A 24,500-nucleotide genomic window follows, 5' to 3' on the forward strand; every position below is an offset into this window, starting at 1 on the left:
TTTTTTGAGACAGTCCTGCTCTGTTGCCCAGGCTGGAGTGCACTGGTGCGATCTCAGCTCACTGCACCCTCCACCTCCCTGGTTCAAGTGATTCTCCTGCCTCAGCCTCCTAAGTAGCTGGGATTACAGGCGCCTGCCACCACACTAGGGTAGTTTTTGTATGTTTTAGTAGAGACGGGGTTTCACCATGTTGGCCAGGCTGGTCTCAAACTCCTGACCTCAAGTGATCCGCCCGCCTTTGCCTCCCAAAGTGCAGGGATTACAGGTGTGAGCGCCTGCCCCCCCCCCCCCCCCCCCCACCAACTGTTTCATACATCTTTTATTTTACATTACTATTTGGAATTGATATTGATTCCAGAGATGGTAGACCAGACACATCATGGAGCATTCCTTTTCAATGAAATTGGGTATTTGAATTCTAGCCCATGACTTGGATAGCTTGTCCTTAAGTAGCTCAGTGGCAGCCACAGCAGACACTGGGATGCCCAAGGAACATAGTAACACATTTCCCTCTGCTTTTTGCCTTCCCAGTGTGCCTCCCTGGATGGCAAATGCTCCATCAGCTGCGATGATGAGGTAAGATGGCCTCCTGGTCCTGTTTCTACCCCTGTGGAGAGAAGGTGACAGATGGTGCTTTATGACTGAGGGAATGCCCTTATAAACAGGGCCAGGTTGACACATTGCACTGGGCCAATCTAAAAAAAATAATCATTTGCTTTATTTGCTTTGTTTCTTTTTTGTTGTCATTCCCCACCTCCCAGCAGTTTATGACAGCTGGAAATGTGCTTTAAATGTCTCATGGACAGCACTATTGGAATTTTGACATTTTGTAGGAAATAATACAAACTCCTACTGTTTGGAGCTCACATTACACTTCTCAGACCTTTTTCTACATGCCTTAATCTCTTTCCATCCTTGTAACAACCCGTGAAATAGGTAGGACTTGTTGACCCATCTTACAGATAAGAAAAACTGAGGATCAGAGAAATTAAGTGACTCAGCTAACTTCATGTAATAAGCAAACAAAAAATCTAGGAGTTAAAACTTTGAAACTCAGAATTTTCTTTCTAGTATACTGCTTCTCTCCTACAACGCTTTTCTCCTGTTTTCTTTTCTCTCTTTCTTTCTCCTCTCCTGTCCTCTCTCTCTCTGTCTCCTCTTCTCTTCTCCTCTCCTCTCCTCCACACCCCTCTCCTCCCCTCCCCTCCTCTCCCTTCCCCTCCTCTCCCCACCCTTCCTCTTCCCTCCCTTCTTCTCCCCTCCCCTCTTCTCTCCTCTCTTCTTTCTCTCTCTGTCTTTTGGGAGGAGGGATTTTAATCCTACACATGCACAATGGAAGAAGAAACTGTGCCACTACCCAAAGTGCTTCCATCTGCCTTGTGTTTTTGTACCATCCCATCCCATACCCTCTGCCCCATGGAGCAGGCAGAAGCATTGGTGGCCTTTTCACTTTCACTTCTCCTGAGGTAGCCTTTCTCTCTCTGCATCAGCGAAACAGCAGTCAATATGTAAACCAGACCTTATAAATAGTCACATATTTATATTCCTTCTGGTTATCACGAGGACTTAAGAAATCCTAACCAAACAATTTCAACCCAGAAAACATAGATTAGGAAGTAGATTTCAAAAAAGTGGACAAAGGAAAAACAAGTAAGGAAATACAAAAGGAAGTCCAGGATGAAGTTAAAACAAAATGCTAGGTCCCAGAAGATCTGGCTGCTGGTTAGAAAATCATAATCATTGTATGAGTCACAGTATCAAAAAAAAAAAAAAGAGGCCAGTCAGCAAAGTTTTCTGCAGAAGCCCAAGTTTTTGTGATCATCAGATCAAAACTAATTTCCCCTTAGGAAAGAACACTCGGTAAAGTTATATGGTCCACACCCTTTTCAGCAAGTTCAGGGATAATTTTCGTAGGATAGTCGAGTGGGCCTCAAGCCTCTCCCATGTCTTTGAGACATTTATTGTCTTACTGGAATGCTCAGCTCAAGAACAACACAACTCAATAGTAATAGTGATTGATCAGTGTCTTGAGGCCCTATGTTAAGCTCTTCACTTGCACAGTGGGTATAATTATGAATCCAATTTTACAGTAAGAGGAATGAGGATGGTTAGTTGGTTAGTTGGCTGATTGTACAGATGGTTGGACAAGTGGCTGATGGTTAGGGCAGTAGCTTGGATGGTTGGTTGGCTCATTGGTTGGTTGGTTAGGTAGTTGGTTGGTTGATTGCATAGACAGTTGGATAGTTGGTTAAACAATTTTATAATTAAAGCCAGAGACAGTAATCTTCCCAGAACCCACACTGCCTCAGTGCATCCTCATATAAAAACAAGTAGAAATGGATTTCCGCTTAGAGTTGGAAATATCTAATATATGTCCATTATTCAATGACTGCTTTCACAGGTGGTCTAACCTGGTGGTTAAAGGCAAAACTATTTACACTGACTAGCTTTGAGTTGTGAGTCTGACAGTAATAAAATAAGTGACCTTGGGCAAGTTTCCAAATCTTTCCATGCCTCAGTTTTCTCAGCTATACAATGGGAATAGCAATATCCACCTCACAGAGTAATGGTGAAGAATGAAGAGATAAGATACAAACAATGCATGGTATGGCTCCTGGAAATGATAAGCATTCAATAAACGTTGGTTATAAATTAAAAAAAAAAAAAAAAAAAAAAAAACTCCGAAGATGTTTTCTTCCATGTTGTGGTTTCAGGTTGTTGGATTTAAAACCTCAGACAGCAATGGTATATACACTTTAGGCAAGTGACAATTTCCCCTGGGCATAGTGAGCACGGGCTGTGACCTCTTGCTCACTACTAACAATATTCTTTTTAGCAACCGTTGGGATAAACCCCAATTCAAATGTCATTTAAAGGTTCACATGCTTTGAAAATGAAGCCTTGAAGTTGCCCTGATTTCTGAACTTGATCTGATGCTCAAATGTCCTGAGTTTGTACTTTGAAGCTGTCATCCATTGTCCTGTTTGACTCTTAAATTTTGGCTCCAGGCAACCAATTGATACTGTTTTAAATAGAAAAGTCAGCCCTGCCTTCTCAGCAAGGCCCCTCTCCATTGTTTCAGCAGACTCTTGCCATGTTTTATTCTCTTTTTTGTAACTTTTAATTAGGCATATGAGACCATATTCCTCCTCTCCCCCAACTGCCCTCGAATGATCAGGTCCCCATTAAAAACAGCTGTGGGGGCTCATTAAGTTCAGTGCTTCTGGCTTCTCCATTGCACTTATGACCTGCCCAACTCCCTCAGGCTTATCAGACAGGCATAGCCTTAGATCCACTCCAGCCCCTTTGTCTCCCCCATCAATGCGCTCTCTGGGCCTTGGCAGGAGTGCCCTGGCTGGTAGGTGGAGCCAGTGTGCCAGATGCTCTGCCATCTTGTAGAGGTGCATCTTTGGTTGGTCCAGTCAGAACCTGAGCCATGTGACTTGGAGGGCCTGGCTATGGGGCTGACTTTTAAGGAGCTCCATTTCACCCAGGGTGAATGTTAACTTCTGAGCCATCGAGGCAACAGTTTACACACTCACTCCTTCCTTCAAGGCATATTTACCAAGCCCTTCTTAGGCACCTGGTGCCTGGCTGAGCACTGGGCAGGCAACGGGAAGCAAAGTCAGAAAATGCCCTGCTCTCCTGGAGCTTACTGGTTAGCAGAAGAGATAAACTTATATGATCAGCAATTGTGATAAGTCCTGCAGAGTAAACCGACATGCAGTAGTCAGAGAAGGCTTCTCTGAGGGGGTAACATTTAAGTCAGCTGAAGAAGGAGGTGACGTTGAAGACAATTCCTGAAGCCTGAGAAGAGCTTTGCAAGCAGAGAACACCACTGTAGAGGCACCAAAGTGGCAAAGGGTCATTGTGGTCAAGGAAAACACAGTTAGCATTCGGGACAGAAGGGAGGAATGAGGGCCATGTTCACCTCTGATCTCAGTGTGACCTGTAGGTGCTAGTGTTTCCTCACTGCATTCAGTATCTTCCACGCACCTGTGCAACACTTCTCATCGCCTGATGAGAGTACCAGGAGTTGGCAAAGACGGTGGAAGGTGAGAAGGTGTCTCCTACTGAGGCATTGGAAGAGGTGTGAGGGCAGTGAGAGGATCGAAAACTTCATGATCAAAATCAGCTCTACCCTTTCTTGTTCCAAAGGAATAGAGGCTAATAACCCCTATTAAAAAATCTCTAAGACTTTTTGAGGCCTTGTAGGCATTTCCTCTGGCATCAGAAAACCGGCTTGAATTATGTGACAGGGCGACGAGAAGGGCTGCCTCCAGGCAGCCAGGCGCCTGCCTGCATGTTGGACCGCCCAGCTCAACCAGAGGGTGGGTTTGAGGATCATTTGAATAGCGACAGAGGACAGGGGGGCACAGGTGGCCCCTACCAAGCACATCTTTCCCAAGTGATCCCTCTGCAATACATTTTTTCAAAAGACAGTGTTTTTGATATGATCATTAGTTAATGCAAAGATAGAGCAAATGATGTGAAATAAGTGTCAAGCGTATTCCACAATGGAAATATTAGGGATTGGATCATGAGACCTGGAGAAAAGTAGCAAGGAGCGGCACCTTCCTGTGCCTGAGGTACAGAGATTCAGGTCCCACTCTCAGATGCAAGAACCTAATGTGTGTGTGTGTGTTTCTCTCACCGTCTCTCACCACAAATGAAGACAGCAGGCAGGACAATACCAGGTTTCTAAGTGAGTTGTTTCACCAATCAAAACAAACAAAAGGCATCCTTCCAAACAGAAGGCAAAAAGCAACAAAGATCAGCCCATGACCAGGACCTCCTGCTATAAACTATGTAACAACTTCCCTTTCTGAAAAACTGTGAAGTTGTAACATTAGGATACTTGTAAAAATGATACATCGTAGGTGACCAATAAACATTTGCTGAGCAGATGGAAGCCTGTGTTCTTGGAGGACTTACTATGCACTAGGTACTATGCTCCGTACTTCACATGCACCCTCCCATTTAATCTTCTCAGCAACATTATGAAATAGTTGCTGCTATCTCCATCTTTCAGATCAGAAAACAGATTCCAAGTGTTAGAAAGACTTTCGAGGTCACACCCATAGCAAATGTCATAGTCTCTGATTCTCAAACTGCTGTCTTAGCCGTTAGGCTAGTACCCCTTCCAGGTACGCAAGGTTAGTACTGCCATTTGTCACTCCCAGGCACCCTGCCCTTCCAATCTGTGACTGCCCAATTGCCATGGCCTGGGTTTAGGCTTTAACTTCAGGTATCTACCTAATCCACCTCTGTGACTAAGAATCAGACTTCTCTGAGTAATACTGAGCCATCCGAATAGTTGCAGGAAGATGCCTTTTTTAAAACATCAACTTCCCTCTGTGCTCTCCACCCCAGCCTTTAGTGCTGCATTTTTAAAACAACCTCATCCCCAGATGTTTTGCCAAAGGTATTTGTGGAGTAGGTGCTTACATGTGTCTGTTTGAGCTCCTAATTTCTCCAGGCTCTTCAACTTCTTAGTGCACCCTTGGGGCAGGGTGACAGATAGACATCTTCTAAGATGTTGGGCTTAATTTGGGAGAAAAGGGTAGCACAGTGAGGGAAAGCTGAGAAAATAGTTCCCCTGTTTCCTTTTATTGGACAGGTCATATGGAGATGGCAAGTGAATATTATTTATTGTAAAGTGACATGGAAAAAACAATTGATCAGACTGGATTCTAGCTAATTCTGTCCTGATTTATCCATAAACCCAGCACTCTGACTCCCTAACTCCAATGGGCTTACTCCACTCCACTCTACTTCTCAATAATATTTTAATCCAAGTGGTCATTGACAGGGAGGTCTGTTTAGAAAGTCATCTTGTCACTCAATTTGCCTTTTAATGTTTACAGTTAGACAAAGTAACAGCAGTGTCTATAAAGAAAATGTGGCTCACACCTGTAATCCCAGCACTTTGGGAGGTCAAGGCAGGTGGATCACTTGAGGTCAGGAGTTTGAGAGCAGCCTGGCCAACATGATGAAATCCCATCTTTACTAAACATACAAAAATTAGCCAGGCATTGGGGTGTACACCTGTAGTCTCAGCTACTGAGGAGGCTGAGGCAGGAGAATCACTTGAACTTGGGAGGCAGAGGTTGCAGTGAGCTGAGATCACGCCACTGCACTCCAGCCTGGGTGACAGAGTGAGACTCCATCTCAAAAAAAAATTGCAGTGGCACCTTTCAGATTCAGTGACCAAGGTCTATGTCGATGACACAGCACCCTGCCTTGGACTTGTAATTTTCCTCAGTGATTTGTAAATCCCAATGTCGGCAGTACCTGTTTCTTGCTTGATATGGTGTACAAGTCTTTTTATACTCAGTGTGACCTTGAAATTCCAAGTTAGCCATAAACAAGTATGGTAAGGCATCTTCTCTGCTGCCAAATTTCTGTCCTGGAATCTTAATATAAGAGGGAAAAGTTGACTTAAAATAGTGTTAAATAGAAGCATGATACAAGAAATAAATACCAACTGGTACTCAGTGTAGAAGAAATAAATGCTGTTCCCCAGCCCATGCACAGGAAATGTGGCTACTTTGCTGGGGAAGATGTGAGGCCCAGGCCAGGCACAGTGGCTCACGCCTGTAATCCCAGCACTTTGGGAGGCCAAGGCAGGAGGATCACTTGAGGCCAAGAGTTCAAGACCAGCCTGGGCAACATGGTGAAACCCTGTCTCTATTTTAAAAATACACAAAAAATAGCTGGATGTGGCAGCATATGCCTGTAATCCCAGCTACTCAGGAGGCTGAGGCAGGAGAATCACTTGAACCCGGGAGGCAGAGGTTGCAGTGAGCTAAGATCACACCATTGCACTCCAGCCTGGGCAACAGAGTAAGACTCGGTCTCAAAAAAAGAAAAGAAAAGAAAAAAGTAAGTGGCCCCCTTTGGTGGAAATGGAAGCTTGGGCATGTTGTCCTTCAGGAGCCCTGGCCAGTTCTCCGCCTTGTTCCTCTTCCCATCATTGTCTGCTACGATGTAGAGCAATCTTACCAAAATGAGTGGTTCGTTAAGTGTATTTTTAGACTCTAGCCTATAATGGACTTATTTTTTTCTTCCATAGGTTATTCCATAGCAAGTTGCAGATACGGATAGAAAAATCCCCCTAAGCTTTGTCTTGGTTCAGATATTAGCTTAAGAATTGCTATGCCCAGGGAGTCTAGGAACCTATAATTGGGGTTGATACCACTTGACCTAACTGACCCAGATGTCAGTCTCTTTTATTGTTTTTACTTGCTTTCAGCCACAATAATAACACCCCAGATACTTGGTACATTGATTTTTCTGCCATTTGTTGTGGTTTCCTTTGGTAGCAGGTGTCAGCCAAAGTCTGTCTTAGATATCCATAGAGTTTAGATATAGATATAGATATAGATATAGATATAGATATAGATACACACATACACATTATATAAAGGGATTGCTTTTTTCAAACAAGGAAAGCCTTTCTTGAGCAGGCAGCATCCCTAGACCCTAACTGTGTCCTGCTGTCTTTTAGAAAGTAAGGGTGGGGGTCAGCCAGTAGAAGGAGTGTGGGCTTTGGAGTCCCATAGTAATGGACTCAAGTCTCACTTGTGTGTATGTGACCTTGGAGAAGACAACACCTCTGGGGCTCAGTTTTCTCTTCTTTCCAAGAGAAAAATCCCCTGCTTGACACTGTGAAGTGAGGTTTTCATGAGTTGATGTCCTCCTGTAGCTGCCATCCTCCTATTCTTCTTCTTACATTCTTATTGTTATTATTATTAGTGACAGTCATGTATTTATGAAAAACCTCTTTGTGTGATAGTTTTCATCTGGTATTCTCCCAAGGTGGCCACTCCCCTATTTTTGCAGCTTGGTTTTCCAAGTTCTGAGTTAAAACAGTGTTTGCCGCTGCTCCAGAGCTCTCAGCTCTGTTGCTTCCACACCAGAAGCAGGAGTGGGAGGGAGCAGGGCAGACGCCTGAGAAGTGAATCTTCTGATCTCCCTTCTACTGCTGCTGGCTGTTATGAGGAGCATCATAAGGAGGGCCTCGTTCTAAGAAGAAAGGTCAGAAAAAGAACCAAATATTTACAGAAAATAATAAAACATTATTTTGAATATTTTTCTCTAAATAAAGTGGAAAGTATGAAACTGGGCTTATTTTCTAAATAAATTTAGATTATATTTGCAACTGTACTCTAATTTTCCACAGAAACAAATGGGGTTTAGGGGCCAAGAGTTTAGTGTTTCTGATAAGATGATAAAATACCACAGTATGAAGTCCTTCACTTTACATTTGATTTTTCTCGGAATGAGCACAAAAAGGGTCAAATACAGTAAAGAATTTGATCAATTTTCCCAGGTACTTTTCTTAGTCCTTTGCTGTTGAAATTATTCTCTTTGGAAGTACGTCTTATGTCTTCTTTGTGGCAAGTATTTTTTCATCTTTCTGCCTCTGACAAATTCTGATGTACCAATGGCTTCCTGTGTGATTGGAGCTGTTCAACATTACTTTTATGGACTTCATGAAATCTTGCCTCTTTCTCAAGATGTTCAATTGACTTTATAATCTATTTGCCTTGTACCTGTATTGCATTGCTCAATATTTACAATATTAGGCAAACAGAAAGATACTGACCAAAGATGTAGGTCTAATAGCAAGAGTATTAATTAGTTAGAGATGTTGGAATAGGGACTAAGTTTATAATTAGGAGTAGAGGTTATGATGATTGATGATTTGTGGCATTATATGCAACTGTGGGGATTTGAATATTGACAATATCTGAATATGGAGGCAACTTCTGTACTCAACAGTATTTACTGATTCAACAGAGGTTAGCCTCCCCTTGCCTCAGTGTCTGTATCCGCAGAATGAGCATCATGATGTTACTGGAAAGGGATCCCAGTCCAGATCCCAAGAGAGGGTTCTTGGACCTCACACAAGAAAGAATTCAGGGAAAGTCCACAGAGTAAAGTGAAAACAAGTTTATTAAGAACATAAAGGAATAAAAGAATGGCTACTCCATAGGCAGAGCAGCCCTGAGGGCTGCTGGTTGCCCATTTTTGTCATTATTTCTTGATGATATGCTAAACAATGGGTGGATTATTCGTGCCTCTCCTTTTTAGACCATATAAGGTATCTTCCTGACGTTGCCATGGCATTTGTAAACTGTCATGGCACTGGTGGGAGTGTAGCAGTGAGAATGACCAGAGGTCACTCTCATCACCATCTTGGTTTGGGTGGGTTTTAGCCAGCTTCTTTACTGCAACCTGTTTATCAGCAAGATCTTTATGACCTGTATCTTGTGCTGACCTCCTAACTCATCCTGTGACACAGAATGCCCTAACCATCTGGGAATGCAGCCCAGTAGGTCTCAGCCTCATTTTACCCAGCCCCTATTCAAGATGGAGTTGCTCTGGTTCAAACACCTCTAACATTCCCCCCACCCCTTTATAAGAAAACCCTTAATCCTAAGGGTTGCAGAGGGATAAAGATGCATCTTCTGTAACTTCTTCATGCTGAATAGGGGCAATACCATTCCTGCCTAACTATTGGGTCTCTTGCCTTCAGAGTAGAGAGGAGCTCAATCAGAAAGCATTGGTATGGCAAGGGCCGTTCATAACTCTGAGTTCTGACAAAAGATGATATCTAGAAGACTAAAAAGTGCTCAGTCTAAGCAAACATTTAGTAAGCTTGTCCAGCATTTCTACACAAAGAGTACAATAGCAATGTATTCCAAAACAGTAAAACAAAATAAGTAAAATTATCCCAAGTAAACTAAATAAGGCATTCCATGAACTGGGCAAATATTGGAACCAAGCTGATACGGGGTTGCTAGTTGATTCCAATACATGCCCAGAATTAGAATATTGATCCAAATTTTTACATTACCCATCCCTCTTGTTTCTTCTGAGCAGCAGTCAAGAGATCACTGGTTAGTTCACAAGAATGAACAGGGTTAGCCTAAATTATGGAAAAAAACTTAAAATCAACTGATGAGACTAGAACTTAATAACAGGTATACCACAATTTTTTTTTTTTTTTTTTTTTTTTTTTTTTTTTTGAGACGGAGTCTCACTCTGTCGCCCAGGCTGGAGTGCAGTGGCGCGATCTTGGCACACTGCAAGCTCCGCCTCCCAGGTTCAGGCCATTCTCCTGCCTCAGCCTCCTGAGTAGCTGGGACTACAGGCACCCGCCACCGCGCCCAGCTAATTTTTTGTATTTTTAGTAGAGACGGGGTTTCACCGTGGTCTCGATGTCCTGACTTGTGATCCGCCCGCCTCGGCCTCCCAAAGTGCTGAGATTACAGGCGTGAGCCACCGCGCCCGGCCCACCACAATTCTTGAAACATAATTTTTCTCTCTTTAGTTTCCCATTTTTACTAGAGGCAAATCATGGTAAGACTAATTTGCTTTATTATACTTGGCCTGATTATTTGTATAAAGTACAGCAAGAATAATTATTTTTCACATAGGCTTTTAAATTTGTCTTTGACGAAATTTTGTTCCACAGAGGGGATCTCAGATAAGACTTTTTTAAAGCCAAGCCTAGCCATGGGTTTGTACCCCAAATACCTATGAGTTGAGTAAATTCCTCTCCTTTTGAGGTCCCAAGATAACTTGAGGCTCCTGGACCTTTCAGAAGGTGACATTCTTTACTTACCACAGGTCAGGAACCCTGTACAGGGACTGTGTAGACAAGGTATAAGGCTAGTTTTTTTCAAGGAGCTTTTCTTGGCTCTTTAAGTCAAGTTTGATTCCTTGGTAAACACACCATTCCCGTCAAAGCCTTGGTAAAATAACCAGTTTCTCCAGTTGTATTCTATTAGAAAAGAAAACAGATTCTTACTGCACTTATGCAAATAACTATATTGCCATAAGTTAAGATACTCTCAAATAGTTGCCAAATTCTGGTGAAACCAGGTAGAGAGAAACAAATATGCTCTAAATTTTTTTCACAGAAGTATAGTTTACTCAATTGTTAAAAGCTGTAAATAACTCAAAAGAAAAGTTTTCTTGGCCCTGGAAAACAAAAAGGATCAACAATATTTTAAGCAAAAAAGTAAAAGAAAAAATATTACTTCAGTTTTTTATTAGTTCAGTTCATGCAGTTGACTCCTGTACTGATTGAACAGAACTCCTGTTCTGTCATGAACATTTCAGCTCTTTGTGAGAGTCCTGAAAGTTTCTTCCTCTAATGTCACAATCCCCAACGTTATCAGAAACCTGCATTCAATAGCACCTGTCAGAGTTCTATAGTTGATTATAAACCATCTTTTGAAGAAGATTAAAACAAGACAACAATTGTCTGTGGATGATAAAAAGTCTTAGGACAGCCACCATTAAAGTCACAGTTGATAAGGAAATTTGATTACTTCTGTGGCATCCAAATTTTACATAACAATTGTAACTATTAACAACATACCCTAAGCTATGTTAGAATTATAGGAGCTTCTTATAATTTTGGAACACATACCAATAACACAACTATACAAATATATCCCAAAGAAAGCCAAACACTATTTCACTTTTGATAATGCTTCCTGGATGATTTTTATACCAAATAAGCCAAGTTTTACCTTTGCATTAGTGTACTATTAATGTTAAATCCAATTCTTAATAAAACTTTATAGACAAATGTATTCAATCTTAATCAGTTTGACCATAAGGTAAGATTTTCATAAACCTTGTATAACCCTTTACTTTTTTTGTGAAAGAGCAGTTTAGTGTTCTGAGAAAAACCTGTTGTGCTTTTGTTCCAATGTTTAATTTACAGAAAAACTGAATAATACCTCTTTAACTTTAGTCAATGTCCACACACAGAATTTCTTTTACAATTAATTTTTTACAAACCTTCCACAAGTCATTCAAACTTTTAGCTTTATCCTAACTTAAAACAGTCCTTTAACCCTTTAATCTAGGCAGAAAGATCCACATTCCTATGACTTCTTACAATCTTTTTACCAAAAGTATATTCTACTTTTCTTACACACCTTGCGTGTAGAACTGTTTCCTTGGTAGTCTCAAATACACGTTACAGTGTTAACTCTTAGCAACTTTTACTTTCGGTAAAAACCTTGGTAAGCAAGGGATTTTAATTATGTACTAGGTGCTGAGCCTAGGACACCAGAAGGTCTGACTGTTTCCAGCATAGCTGGAGGGCATGACTCTCCACATGTCCCCAGGACTTATCTAGAATCTCATGCTCCAAAATTGGTAAGCTGAACAATTTTCAAAAGTCAAGGAAGCAGTTTATGACCTCAAAATATTTAGCAAAGCTAGTATCTGACTTGCATAATTTAGACCAGATGTTTGTATTTTTGAAGATATTTTTATTTTATCAATAATCTTCAAAACTGTCTTTATTTTCCAAAGATTACTAAAGTCACCTGAACTAAAAGACATTACACTTTTTACTTTTTGGACAATACTTGATTTAAGCACCTATTATTTGTAAGCCAATGAATCAAAGCTCTTTTATATTACACATACAACACATATAAATACACAGACAGGCAGAAGATAAAGGACTCATTTCCTAAAGCAGGAATTGAACCTTGAACCCATGCTGCCACTGGGAAAAGAGAAGCACAGTCACATGATTATGAAGTCATGTTTCCAAGGATATGCAAGACAATAGGGAAATGTCATCCAGTTTTGTTTTATTTTTTTTTCAGGGATGTGCAGCAAAGTTTTAACTGACCAGTTTGCTGCGCCCTCTTAAACAGTGGGCTTATAGGAGTCCTAGGCTCGCACTCTATCCTAGAGTACCCCTCTTTCCCTCTTTTGTGACAGAACAATATAGGAAGACACACACAACACACCAGATTCACCACAGTTTAAGACTAGCCTCACAAATCCTTTTTCCCACTAATCAAAACTTTACAGAGGATTTTTACCTAACAGAGGATAAATCCTTTACAGAGGATTTGTACCTAAACAGTGATTTTTTACCATTCATTCAACTTGTTGGGAGAAGGCGAGAGAGAGAAAGTGGGGTGGGGAGAGAGAGAAAAAGAGGATAGAAGTCTGACTGGTAAGAAATTTTTACCATTTTCTTGGCATCCCAGGATTCTAGGTTTCCTTTCCCTGAGCGGCCCTAGTGACTGGGCTGGCTGGACCACAGCCTTGGGAGCCAAGCTGCAACACAAAGGAAAATGATTTTCCATTCTGACCAGAGCAAAATACATGTGACAAAACACAGACATTAGCCCCTCTGCTTAGCACCCAGTATCAAACTGGCAAGGCTCATACTTGTCCCCCATTGGACGCCATCATTGTTAATCCAGTCTCTGACAAGGAGTTTCAACTTGTTGGCTCTGGGCAAGATGATGGCCCTGGGTAACAGAAAAGATAAGAAAGGGAAAGCACAGAGAGCAAAGCATTGCCTGTGGCAGGGTGGGGAAAGTGAAGAGCTCAGGGAGGCCAGAGAAAGACCCGCCTATTGCAGCGAAGTTGAAAAGTTCAGGTGGCTACTTGTCAGTAGTGAAGACATCTTTTCTGGCAGTCCCATCAGCTCTCAAGTTTCCCTTTTTGTGGGGAGGAAAAATCTCCCCACGTCCTGTGGTCCTGTACATGCCTAATCCTGTCACCCATAGCCCTTAGCAACAAGTGCAAGACAGATTAATCCAAAGAGAATAGTAGTTAACATTCCATAGTGCCAAACCCATTCTTAGCTGAGTGAGACTTTACTGAGAGGGACCTCTAACCCCTAAATCCTAGGAATGACTCTAACCTTCCTAAGTTGAGCCTTGAACCCAAGTTTGATCAAGCGTCGTTGCCTTTCATTAATAGGAGCCTTTAACCCACCCTGCCGTGGGAGAGACTCTAACTCCCCTAAGTTGGGCCTCTAACCCAGTCCCATCCTTTATCCAGTTACATGCACCCCACTTACCCAAAGTCAGTCAATTGGTGCATGCAGATGATTTTCCTTTGGGTCGGGGGTCTCTTCAGTATCATCCCTTTGAGATTCACCAGAAAGATGTTGCTGGAAAGGGGTCCTGATCCAGACCCCAAGAGAGGGTTCTTGGATCTCATGTAAGAAAGAATTCAGGGCAAGTATATAGAGTAAAGTGAAAACAAGTTTATTAGGAAAGTAAAGGGACCAAGAATGGCTACGCCGTAGGCAGAGCATCCCTAAGGGCTGCTGGTTGCCCATTTTCATGGTGTTTTAAAATTATAAGGTAAACAATGGGTGGATTATTCATGCCTCCCTTTTTTAGACCAATAGGGTAACTTCTTGACATTGCCATGACATTTATACACTGTCATGGCGCTTGTGGGAGTATGGCAGTGAAGACGACCAGAGGTCACACTCATTGCCATTTTGGTTTCCGTGGGTTTTAGCCAGCTTCTTTACTGCAACCTGTTGTATCAGCAAGGTCTTTATGACCTGTATCTTATGCCAACATCCTATCTCAGCCTGTGACTTAGAATGCCTTAACTTTCTGGGAATGCAGCCCAACAGGTCTCAGCCTCATTTTCTCCAGCCCCTAAAGATGGAATTGCTCTGGTTCAAATGCTTCTGACAATGACATTCAGATCAGCAAGGTTACAGAGTGGTCTGTTATGACCCAGTGTAGACTAGGTTAAAACTCATTGTAGTACTAGTATAATCTAAGGCATTGCTGTCCAAAAGAACTTTCCACCATGATGGAAATGTCCAGAAGTGTAGTCACTAACCAGAAGTAGCTGTGGAACCCTTGAAATGTGACTTGTGTGACTAAGGAACTGAATTTTTAGTTGCATTAATTTTAATTAAGTTGAAATTAAATTTAAATTTATATAAGGCTGGTGGCTACCATATTGGAAACACAGCTGTATGAGATTGCTTCCGTAATGCTATCTCCTGACAATGGAGAAGGTTTATCAAGACTCCCTCCGGGACCAAGGTAGTGTCCCTGAGGCCAAGAGCTTCTTCAAATAGCAAGGCTGTGAACAGGTTACTCAAGTAATTCATCTGATCCCTTTGTATAACCGTGAGAAACTCTGCTGTTCACCAGAGCAGCCAACTCTTTTATAAAAGGTGCTAGCAGGGCTTTTAATTTTCTGTTGATTTTGCACAGTCACTGTCTAGTAATAAAGGACAGACTTTTCTGACCAACTCACTGCTGCCCTTTTGTGCCTAACCAAAACCACCCCTGTGGATAGGCAAATGTCCCAGAAAACATCAGCCCCGTGGTGGCCTGGAGCTGGGCGGAATTTAGCTCAGAGTAAAGATATGTTACAAATTAAATGTTGCAGTTGGTATGTAAAGCTGCAATAAATAGAAACTGAGTTACATCAAGGACGGAATTAAACCTTAAGTTTAAACTCCACAGCACTGTAATTAAAACTTAGCCTGTAGCAAATCATTCACTTGAGATTAAAGTAGTGTGGGGGAAGCAGAGGTTTGGGCTTACCTTGCTTTCTACAATTTATAAGTCTGAGCTACCAAAAGCTAACAGCCCTGCCCCAAATCCAGCTCCCAATTAAAAACACAGTTTAAAAACCTTTAGGAGGCCTGAGGGGCCCCTTTAACAGAAGTCTGCCCCTTCCCCCCTGCCTCAGTCTATGAACAAATTAAAAAATATTACCTGGTCCCCTGATGGTCCTCTGAGCTGACACGGTGTTTTCATTAATACATCATTAGAGTAATGACATTGTGCTGGCGTTTTGCTTTCAAAGCAGCCTGCACTTCAACTGCCAATACAGGCTCAGGGGCTTCTGAGCACTTTGTTCCTGGGAAATACTATTCAGGTCATATAAAGAAAAAAAAAAGGAAGACAAACTGTAATTCATCATTTTTTAATGCATATGCTTTTTATCCGAATCTGGATCATTCAAGACTTGTTCAGTGTTTTATTTTTGTTTGTTAGTTTTGCAAAGTAAACACCAGGGTTATCTTAACCATGGCCTTAACGCCTAGAGCCAGCAGGCTTTTGCAATTGCCTAAAAACAATTGTCTTCCAAAAAAAATAAGTGTATCTCAGGTTGGAAGTGTGTCATTCTGTTTAAAAGCAGTGTGATGGCCCGAAGTTGAAGCTGTTTTTTTTTTTTTAATGTTCTAGACTGTGAACTGTTACCTCATAGACAATAATGGATTTATTTTGGTGTCTGAAGACTACACACAGGTGAGTGAAAATTTTCTACCAACTCAAAGTAAGAAGCTCAGAATGTGCTTGGGTCAGGGGGAACAAATTATGGTGTTAAAACTTTGAGACAATGATCTTTATTTAGGAGGTAATAGCAGGAGATTATAAAACCTTATTTTCATCCCTCTAAGAATGCCACAGTCTGCTTCTCAGCAGGCCCCAAAGAGTTTTTACCTCCCAGTGGGGGGCGAAGGGGGGTGACAGTGCCAGGGTCTGTTCTCTCACTCATAAAATGTTCAATTTATAGAACTCTTAGCCAAAGAGTTGTCTGTGCCACATAAAGAACTTTTGCCTCGAGGGTGGGGTGCCTTAAATAGTTTGGGCAACTGTAAGGTTTTTTTCCTTCCGATATTTCATCTTCATATGTGTGCACACACATACACGTATGTTTCTACATAATTATTGCTTATGGCTTTCTTTCTGGTTTTTTGCTTTTTAAAAATCAGTTATCTGAGTTCAAGGATTAACAAGTTGGGCTCTGAACACCAAGGGACAAGGATCCAGAGATGGAAGAGGAATATTGTTCATTTGACTGCACCACGTGCAGTGTAGGGGTGGGAGGGAGAGAGATGAAAAGAAACCAAGCTGTGGGCTTGAGCACAGAAATCTCCAATCTACCTGGAACTCAAAATAAGAGTTAAAGTCAATGGTACTCTAATAGAAAAACAAACAGGTTTTTCCATTCAAATTTTCTGCATTAAAACTTTTCCTGCAATTAGAAATTACATTAACATATAGAAAAAGGTAGAATATAAACAAGTTCAACAGTGCATATAATAAAGTAACACCATCAGAGGAAGAAGGTGGTTTCTGATGTTAGCTCTCTTCCTTAACTAGTTTTGGGATCATCAGCAAGTTCCTTAACTTGTCTAGACCTCTAGATAGACTCTGTACAATGAGGATGGTTGACTATGTAAGATTTCTTCTAACTCAAATATTTGAGTATACTAATACATTATAATGAAGTCTCTTTTAAATCATTTAAAATTCTTTAGTAGTCAGCAGTATGATAGGTTCACTGCTTATCAATTAGTTAATTGTCCTTAAGTGTGGCTTCTTAGGGTCTGAAATGAATGGTTTGGTGATTTATAAACAGGGGCTCCAGGAAACTTGAGGAATTGTGCTTTCATTTCCTGTCTTATTTTACGAGAATGTTGTAGGAGTTTTCAATGCACCTTGGTTGCACTATTGAGACTCAAAATGCCCATTCCCGGTCTCCGCTGATGCTGAACATCACTAGACATGGGACAGTCGATGGACATTAGATAGGATGAATGGGCCCATGAACCAAGGCCAGTCCCTGAGACAGCAGGAAAGTCCTTTGACCCATAGTTATATGCCCTTTTGACTGGGAGGAGGAACATAGGCTTTCAAGAATCTATGGAGCAAGAATGCAAATTAGTTGCCTGGAAGGAGGAGCTCTAATCTTCTGCTCTACTCATGTAGGGCTGAGATAGGAATGATCCCGGGGCTCAGGAAGGATGCAGTGGATGTCTTCCAGGGGTGAGTCCTGGACCAGTCAACAAATGAAGGAAACAGTGACTCTGTTTCAGCCATGAGCAGCCACGGCCACTACAGATTCTCTGCTCTTTCTCTCCATGGAATAGACCTGCAATAGACCCAGTGAGCCTGCCAGCCTGCTCAGCCTGGACTTGTTTGATGTTGTCTGACTTCCTGCGCCCCAATTAGGATAATTCTTCTTCATCTAACAACCAGTTTCATTGAAACTGGCATATTACACGCACAAAATACAAATGTCCTTCTTGCTCCTAGCAGTAGTACACGCCCACAGAGTTTGCAAAAGTTTCCAAGTTTCCCTGTAGTGAAAAAGGAAGTGCTCAATATTCAGTCAGAGAAATGTTGTTTCCTTCTTCCTCCTTTTCTCCCCCTTTACATTTTGCCAAAGTTTATATATATGTCTTGCTGCCTGAAAACTCCCAGGAGTGTGGCTGAGGTCATTCAGTTAGTTGCAATGGAATTGGCGTTTAGTTAATACAAAGCCTAAGGAATTTATGTCATTTGGATTCTTATTGCAGTGCCCTCCACCCACCCACCCACTCACAAGCTACAAATCTTCAGAGCATGCAGAGTAGAGATGGGACTTCTCTGCTGGTCAACACTGGCTCATTTCAGCGTGTTGGCAGAAGGCCGTTGCTGCAGGCTCTGTTCCATGCACTGCATACGCCCTCCCCCATGGGACACCTTGCATGATAGTGGCTCCAGAAGTTCAGAGGGCATGCATGAGGATGTTAATTCTTCATTCCACCATTCTAAGTTTGCAAATCTTGGCCAGCACCAAGAAGTAGACTTACAAAAACATCAGCCTGGTGGTGGGGAATGACTGCAAAGCTTCGAATGACCTTAAGACAGCCTCAGGTATGGGGGTAAGCCATTAGAAGTCTGATTGGCCATGCTGTCTCCTCAAGGGACTGGATAGTCTTACTCTTGGTCAACATGTCAACTGCCTATGACAAAATGAAAGTGATCCTCAAAAAGTGATTCTGAGAAAGGACGGATTCTCAACTGCAGGAAATTTATAGGGCTAATGAAGTAGACTGCTGTATTTCCCTAAACAGGTCATCCAGGAATTATAAACAATTCTTTTTATTAGTGCGTAGGAAGCCCTCTCATAGCCTGTTTCTGCCTATATGAAGTAGTATTTTAATCACAAGGGATTATGTGCAGATTACTACCTACTCCATCCAAGGGTAGTGGGTGTGTGTGTGTGCACATGTGTGTGCATGCATGTTTTAATTTCAGCATTCCGCATGGGTTATGCAGCCCCCTCCCATGTATCATGGAAGCATTCACATCTGCTCACTCGTTTGCTGTATAATCCCCTAACTTCTCATGACTGTTAAAACCGTTTCCACTGTCCTGAAAACCTGCCTTTTGCTTCTGTCAGTTCCAGGACACAGACTGTGTCCCTTTTCATTTCTTCTCTCCTGTTTGGGCACATTATTTATCTACACCTCCTCCTATGTCTTCTTCCCCATAGACTGGAGACTTTTTTGGTGAGATCGAGGGAGCTGTGATGAACAAATTGCTAACAATGGGCTCCTTTAAAAGGTAAGGGTTTTATGGTCCACTGCATTCCCCCCAAAAGTTTTCCTAAATAAAATCAAACAAACCAAGGTCAAATAAGCAAGCCCAGACTTGACCCCGTAGCTGGTTTTTACTTGTGTTCATGCTCCAAAAGATCTCGCCGAAATTCGATGCCTCTTGCACAAGTGTTAGAGTCTTAGAAACTCAGCTCACAATGAGTTTCCTGTTCACCCAGCAGAGCATTTATTGGAGGCCAATATTGAAGTAGGAGGCTTCACTGTGATGTGATTGTGTCAGTCTGAAGCAAGTCACTGCGAAGAAGTAGGAAAGGTTTTCACCTGGCCAGAAGGGTGGAGTGTATTTTGTCTCCCATTGATGAACCTGGGAAGCTTCCTAGAAATCTGGAACTTGGGTATGAAAGGTGGTATTTAGAGACTTCTTGATGTTGTTTTAGAAAATCAAGTGAAAATTGTCAAAACCTGCTCTTGATGGAGGTAAGTTTAAGTCTGCTTCTGCAAGAAAACCTAGATGGTGCCAAATTCCATAGGTGGCAGATACTGACTACTCATCCAGGTGTAAGAACTCTCACTGATCCTGAATAAAACTTGTGTAGAACAGCTTCCTTACAGCCCCATGTCCCTCATGGGCAGGCCAGCCATGCTTTTGGGAACACCTAAACTTCTGGGAAAAGCCATCATCCCATGAGATCAGGTGTTAGAATGTCTCCCTGGGAGTTTGTGCTGTCTCCCTTCCCTTGGCCTACCGGGAAGAATGTTAGCCTTTGAAGTGGTGCTTTAATGGGCATATTTGATGCTATTAAATATGTAATGGCAGGAAATCCAAGGATGGCCCTCCAGCTTCCCTGAGAGATCCATTGCACATCGGCCCCTGGTTTATTAGTCCCCTGCAGCTGAATGGCTAGGAAGTGTTAGCTCAGGAAATCAGATGTTTAAGCTAGTCAACAAGACCAACTGAGCACTTTGCTGAAAGCAGGGAATTCAAAAATGATGACCCAGTTTTTGAAATTCCATAGCTTGTTTGTGCCAGAAGGGAGGGAAAAAAAAAAGAAATGATATAAAAAACTGGCCTAGCGCCAGCACTTCTGCAATTTTGACACACTTGCTTGCTCTCAGGCCTGCCTGTAGCAGATCGTCCCCTCCTGCTCCCCTCCCTTTAAAAAAAAATTCAAGTACAGTTTTCCTCTTTGCCAGGAGTCATTGTACACATGCTTGAAAACTCTGCTTGGATCTGGGCTGGAGTGGCTGTGGAGTTTTCCACCACTTCTTCAAGCTTCCTGCAGCAGCTCCTGGCCTGCCATCCAGGGCACCGCTCACTCTTCCTATCTTTATGTGGATGTGTGCATTTGTATCATATTAACTTGTTTTCAACTTGGTGGGGGGAGGAGACAAAAGATGAAGAATAATCGCACACGTGTTTCTCATTTGAAAGCACATTTTTCAGCTTCTTTAACAAACCTATTTTTTCCTCTTCCTTTTGGATACTCCTTTCAAACTGTTTGGTGGGAGAAAGAGAAAGGCTGTAATGGAATTTTGAACCTCTGGTCTTCTCCTTCATGTGGGTGAAGTACAGTTGGCATGCATCTAGAACTTCCTTTTACAATAAGAGTAGCCAACATATTTGAGAAAAAGGAAGGATTGGGAACTCGTTACAGCAACTGCTGTCATCCAGGAGCTAGCTGACAAACCTCCTGGGCTTCTTTGAAGGACCTCCTCACTGGGGCCAGTAGAGCGTTGAGAGTTTGAGTTTTGGAGTCAGACACACTGGGGTCAAATCTAGGCTCTGACATTACCAGCTGCTTGATTTAGTCAGATTGCCTCTCCAAACACTGGTTTCTCTACATGGAAAATGAAGATGACAATAATTACTTCCAAGAGTTGCTGTCAGAGCTAGTAATATCATAATAAGCATAAAGTTCTTAGCACAGAACTTGGCACGTATGAAGAGCTCAGTTAGTTGTGAACTGCAGCCGTGATTTTTGTTATAGAACCTTGCTCTGTCTTGAATTTGCTTTCCACTTGGCACCAAACATTGCTCCATCCACATTTCTCTCCCTAAAGGCTTCCTGTGACACTGTATGATGGGTCTCTAGTGTCGGAGGACCATAGTCCTTGCAATCACACATTCGTGCCCTTGCCCTTCCCAGTATGCAGTGCTTGCTCAGGGCATAAGGTTGACAGTCCTGTCATTCAGAGAAGATCTATATTTCAGAAGCAGTGAAAGGATATAGTTGGCTGTAACTGACAGCACTCTGGGTCAGAAGTCATGTACCCACCCCCAAACATGGGTTACATGAGGCTGCGTTGCTTTGGTGCTGTGGTTAGACCAGGTGAAACTCGAGATCAGTTTACTGTGCTGACCCCTCATCTCAGCATCTTGGACAGTATTGGGCTGGCCCTCAGTTTCTTTATCTTAGGCTTATACCCAGTCCTAAAGAAACAAATTTCAGGCCGGGTGCAGTGACTCACACCTGTAATCCCCCAGGACTTTGGGAGGCAGAGGTGGGTGGATCACTTGAGGTCAGGAGTTCAAGACCAGCCTGGCCAACAAGGTGAAACACTGTCTCTACTAAAAATACAAAACTTTGCTGGGCGTGGTGATGTGTGCCCATAATCGTAGCTAATTGGGAGGCTGAGGCAGGAGAATTGCTTGAACCTGGGAGGCAGAGATTGCAATAAGCCGAGGTCATGCTGCTGCACTTCAGCCTGGGTGACAGAGCGAGACTCCATCTAAAAAAAAAAAAAAGAAAGAAATAAGTTTAATGCACAAGAGCCCCACAGACCATCTTCTCCAGAAAGACAGAGCTCCAAGAGGAGAGCACTACCACCCTTCATAACCTCCCCTTTGTTTCTCTCCCTTGGTCACTTTGCTGCCTCTCTCCAGGGAAGCAAGGCGATGCTTGGGAAGCAAGCCTAGGTGACAGCAGACCTTTCCCCTGACTATTCTGACCACTCACCTCGTGACCCATTGGCTGTTCTACCTGAAAGTGCCATTAGAGGGAAAAAACGTCCACTTCTGGGTCTGTAGTGCAGGCGGAAGGAAAACCACTGATTTATGTGAACAAATTAACAACTTGAAAGAATTTTGAGAAAGTCTCACAGCAGCGTGTGAAACCATCTAAGAGGCAAAACTGGCCACTCTTGGGCACTTTAGTTGACTCTTTGACCTGAGTCTATCTAGCCAGCTTACATATGACCTAGTATCCAGGAGCCAACTCACAGAACAATAGCTTCAGCAGCATGACAGTAATAATCATGGCTGCCTTCCTGAGCACCCACCAGACTCCAGGCTTGGGCTGTCCTTGACAGATCTTACCTCTTTGCGAGCTTTCCAGTAACTCTGAGACAGGCATAAATAGGACCAGTTGCATAATTTGCAGGGCCCAGTGCAAAATAAAAATGTGGGACCTCATGTTCAAAAACTGTCAAGAGTTTTTTTTTTTTTTTGAGACAGTCTCGCTCGCTCTGTTGCCCAGGCTGGAGTGCAGTGGCGTAATCTTGGCTCACTGCAACCACCGCCTTCTGGGTTCAAGCGATTCTCCTGCCTCAGCCTCCCGAGTAGCTGGGGCTACAGGCGTGCGCCACCATGCCCAGCTAATTTTTGTATTTTTAGTAGAGATGGGGTTTCACCATGTTGGCTAGACTGGTCTTGAACTCCTGACCTCAGGTGATCCCCCCAACTTGGCCTCCCAAAGTGCTGGGATTACAGCACTTTGCTTGCTGTAATCCCATGAGTCACCATGCCCGGCCTCTTGTAACTATTAAGAGAAAATCTAGTCTCAAAATCCTTTCATTAGAACTTGTTTACCCGCGGTAATGCAAATTCAGTGTTGTCATGTATCCAGGGAAAAGGGGGAAAATACAGCCTGCCATAGGAGTCTTCTTCTTTCAAGGTTCCGGACGGGGCCTTTGTTATACTCTGGACTTGAAATAAGAAGACTTCAGGTTGAGCACAAGATTCTCCACTCTGTGTTCATGGACAGTGTCTTCAGCCTTTCTGAGCTGTTTCTTCATTCCCAAAATAGGGACCTCAATGGATTTTCTGAGAATTAACTAAAATACAATATGTTAAAATACTTTTCAAATTGCAAAGCCATTGCAAACAGGAGATAAGAATATCTTTTGAGTAGAGTTCCATATGTCTGCGTTATTCTTATTTTCCAATTTTCTCCTGTTTTGTTTTGTTTGTTTGTCTTATTTTATCATGAATAATCCCCAAAGGATAGTTACTACATAGCAGTTACCTTTACAGCACAGCATTGGAGTGAATTCATGGACCTGAACTCTCTTGTGCGTTAGCATCCCCTGGGAACCTTTAAAAACACCCCTAAGTTCAAGCTGCAGCCCAAGAAATTATATATTAAGTTGATTTGGGGATAGTGCCCAGGCACTTGTGCTCTTTAAAAGCTTCTCTGTGATTCTCATGTACAGCCAGCATTAAGACACCAGGTTAAAAGCATGGCACCAGTCTAGCTACTATGCTCTTAGGAGTCACCTGATCTCTGCAACAAAGTGAGAGCTCCTGGGGGTCCTCTCTGATCCACGACTTCCACCTTTCTCTGTTTCCTCTGTTCTTTCTCCTCTTTCTAGACTTCTAAGCAATGTCTGAATCCATCTCTTCCTAGAGGCCCAAGGGGGGGACTGGAACTACTGATGCTAGGGCAAAACACTAAGCATATAGACAGCAAGGATAACACTCTGGGTTAATCTCAGGTAGGGCACCTTGCTCCAGCAAAATATCTAGTAGATTGCTAGTAAGACATGAAAAAACAAAGGCTCTTCCACTGTTGTCCAATTCCTCTCCTCCCTTCCCCCTGTAAGTAATGTAATACGTCTTGCCTGAGTTCCACATAGCTGGGCACCAACCTGGATGTGAAGTGCCATTTGTTAGATAAGAGGCACAAATATGACTTTTAGGACATTTGAGCCAGGGAGACTGAAGGGAAAGTTGGAATGAGTTCAATATGGAGCCCAAGGAAAGAGCAAGAGCCTTCAAAAAACAGGTAAAGAAAGAAATCTTCACTGAAGGATGAAAATGTGGCTGTTATCAAATATCCAGAACTTGAGGGTTTACCCTGGGTTTTTTGCTTTTACCAACATCCTTGTGATTTCTGGAAAGACCAAAGACTCTTCCCTTGTTCTTTGTCTATCTGATTATGCTCAAGGTCAGAAAGTCCAGTGGAGCATACCTGGCCCTTGGCTTGCTGGAAAATGGACTGCTCTCGAATAACTTGTTTTCGTTTTTGCTTTTGAGCCACCAATAGTACCTGTCTTTCATGGCCATTGTCTTACCTGTCTCTCCCCCTTTTTTTTTTTTTTTTTTTTTTTTTTT

General features: G+C 42.5%; 1 protein-coding gene across 2 annotated transcripts in view; it reads left to right on the plus strand.

The window, feature by feature from the left end:
- CACNA2D3 (calcium voltage-gated channel auxiliary subunit alpha2delta 3) overlaps nucleotides 1-24,500 on the plus strand; it is a 753,656-nt gene that overhangs the window by 654,182 nt on the left and 74,974 nt on the right. For both annotated transcript variants that reach the window (XM_017852939.1, XM_017852941.1), the window contains 3 exons: nucleotides 532-576; nucleotides 16,023-16,085; nucleotides 19,105-19,175. In XM_017852939.1, coding sequence (XP_017708428.1) covers nucleotides 532-576; nucleotides 16,023-16,085; nucleotides 19,105-19,175 — 179 coding nt within the window. The remainder of the gene's footprint in view (nucleotides 1-531; nucleotides 577-16,022; nucleotides 16,086-19,104; nucleotides 19,176-24,500) is intronic.

The sequence above is a fragment of the Rhinopithecus bieti genome, unplaced genomic scaffold (genome assembly GCF_001698545.2).
Source record: "Rhinopithecus bieti isolate Rb0 unplaced genomic scaffold, ASM169854v2 scaffold_35730, whole genome shotgun sequence".
NCBI classification, from domain to species: Eukaryota; Metazoa; Chordata; class Mammalia; order Primates; family Cercopithecidae; genus Rhinopithecus; species Rhinopithecus bieti.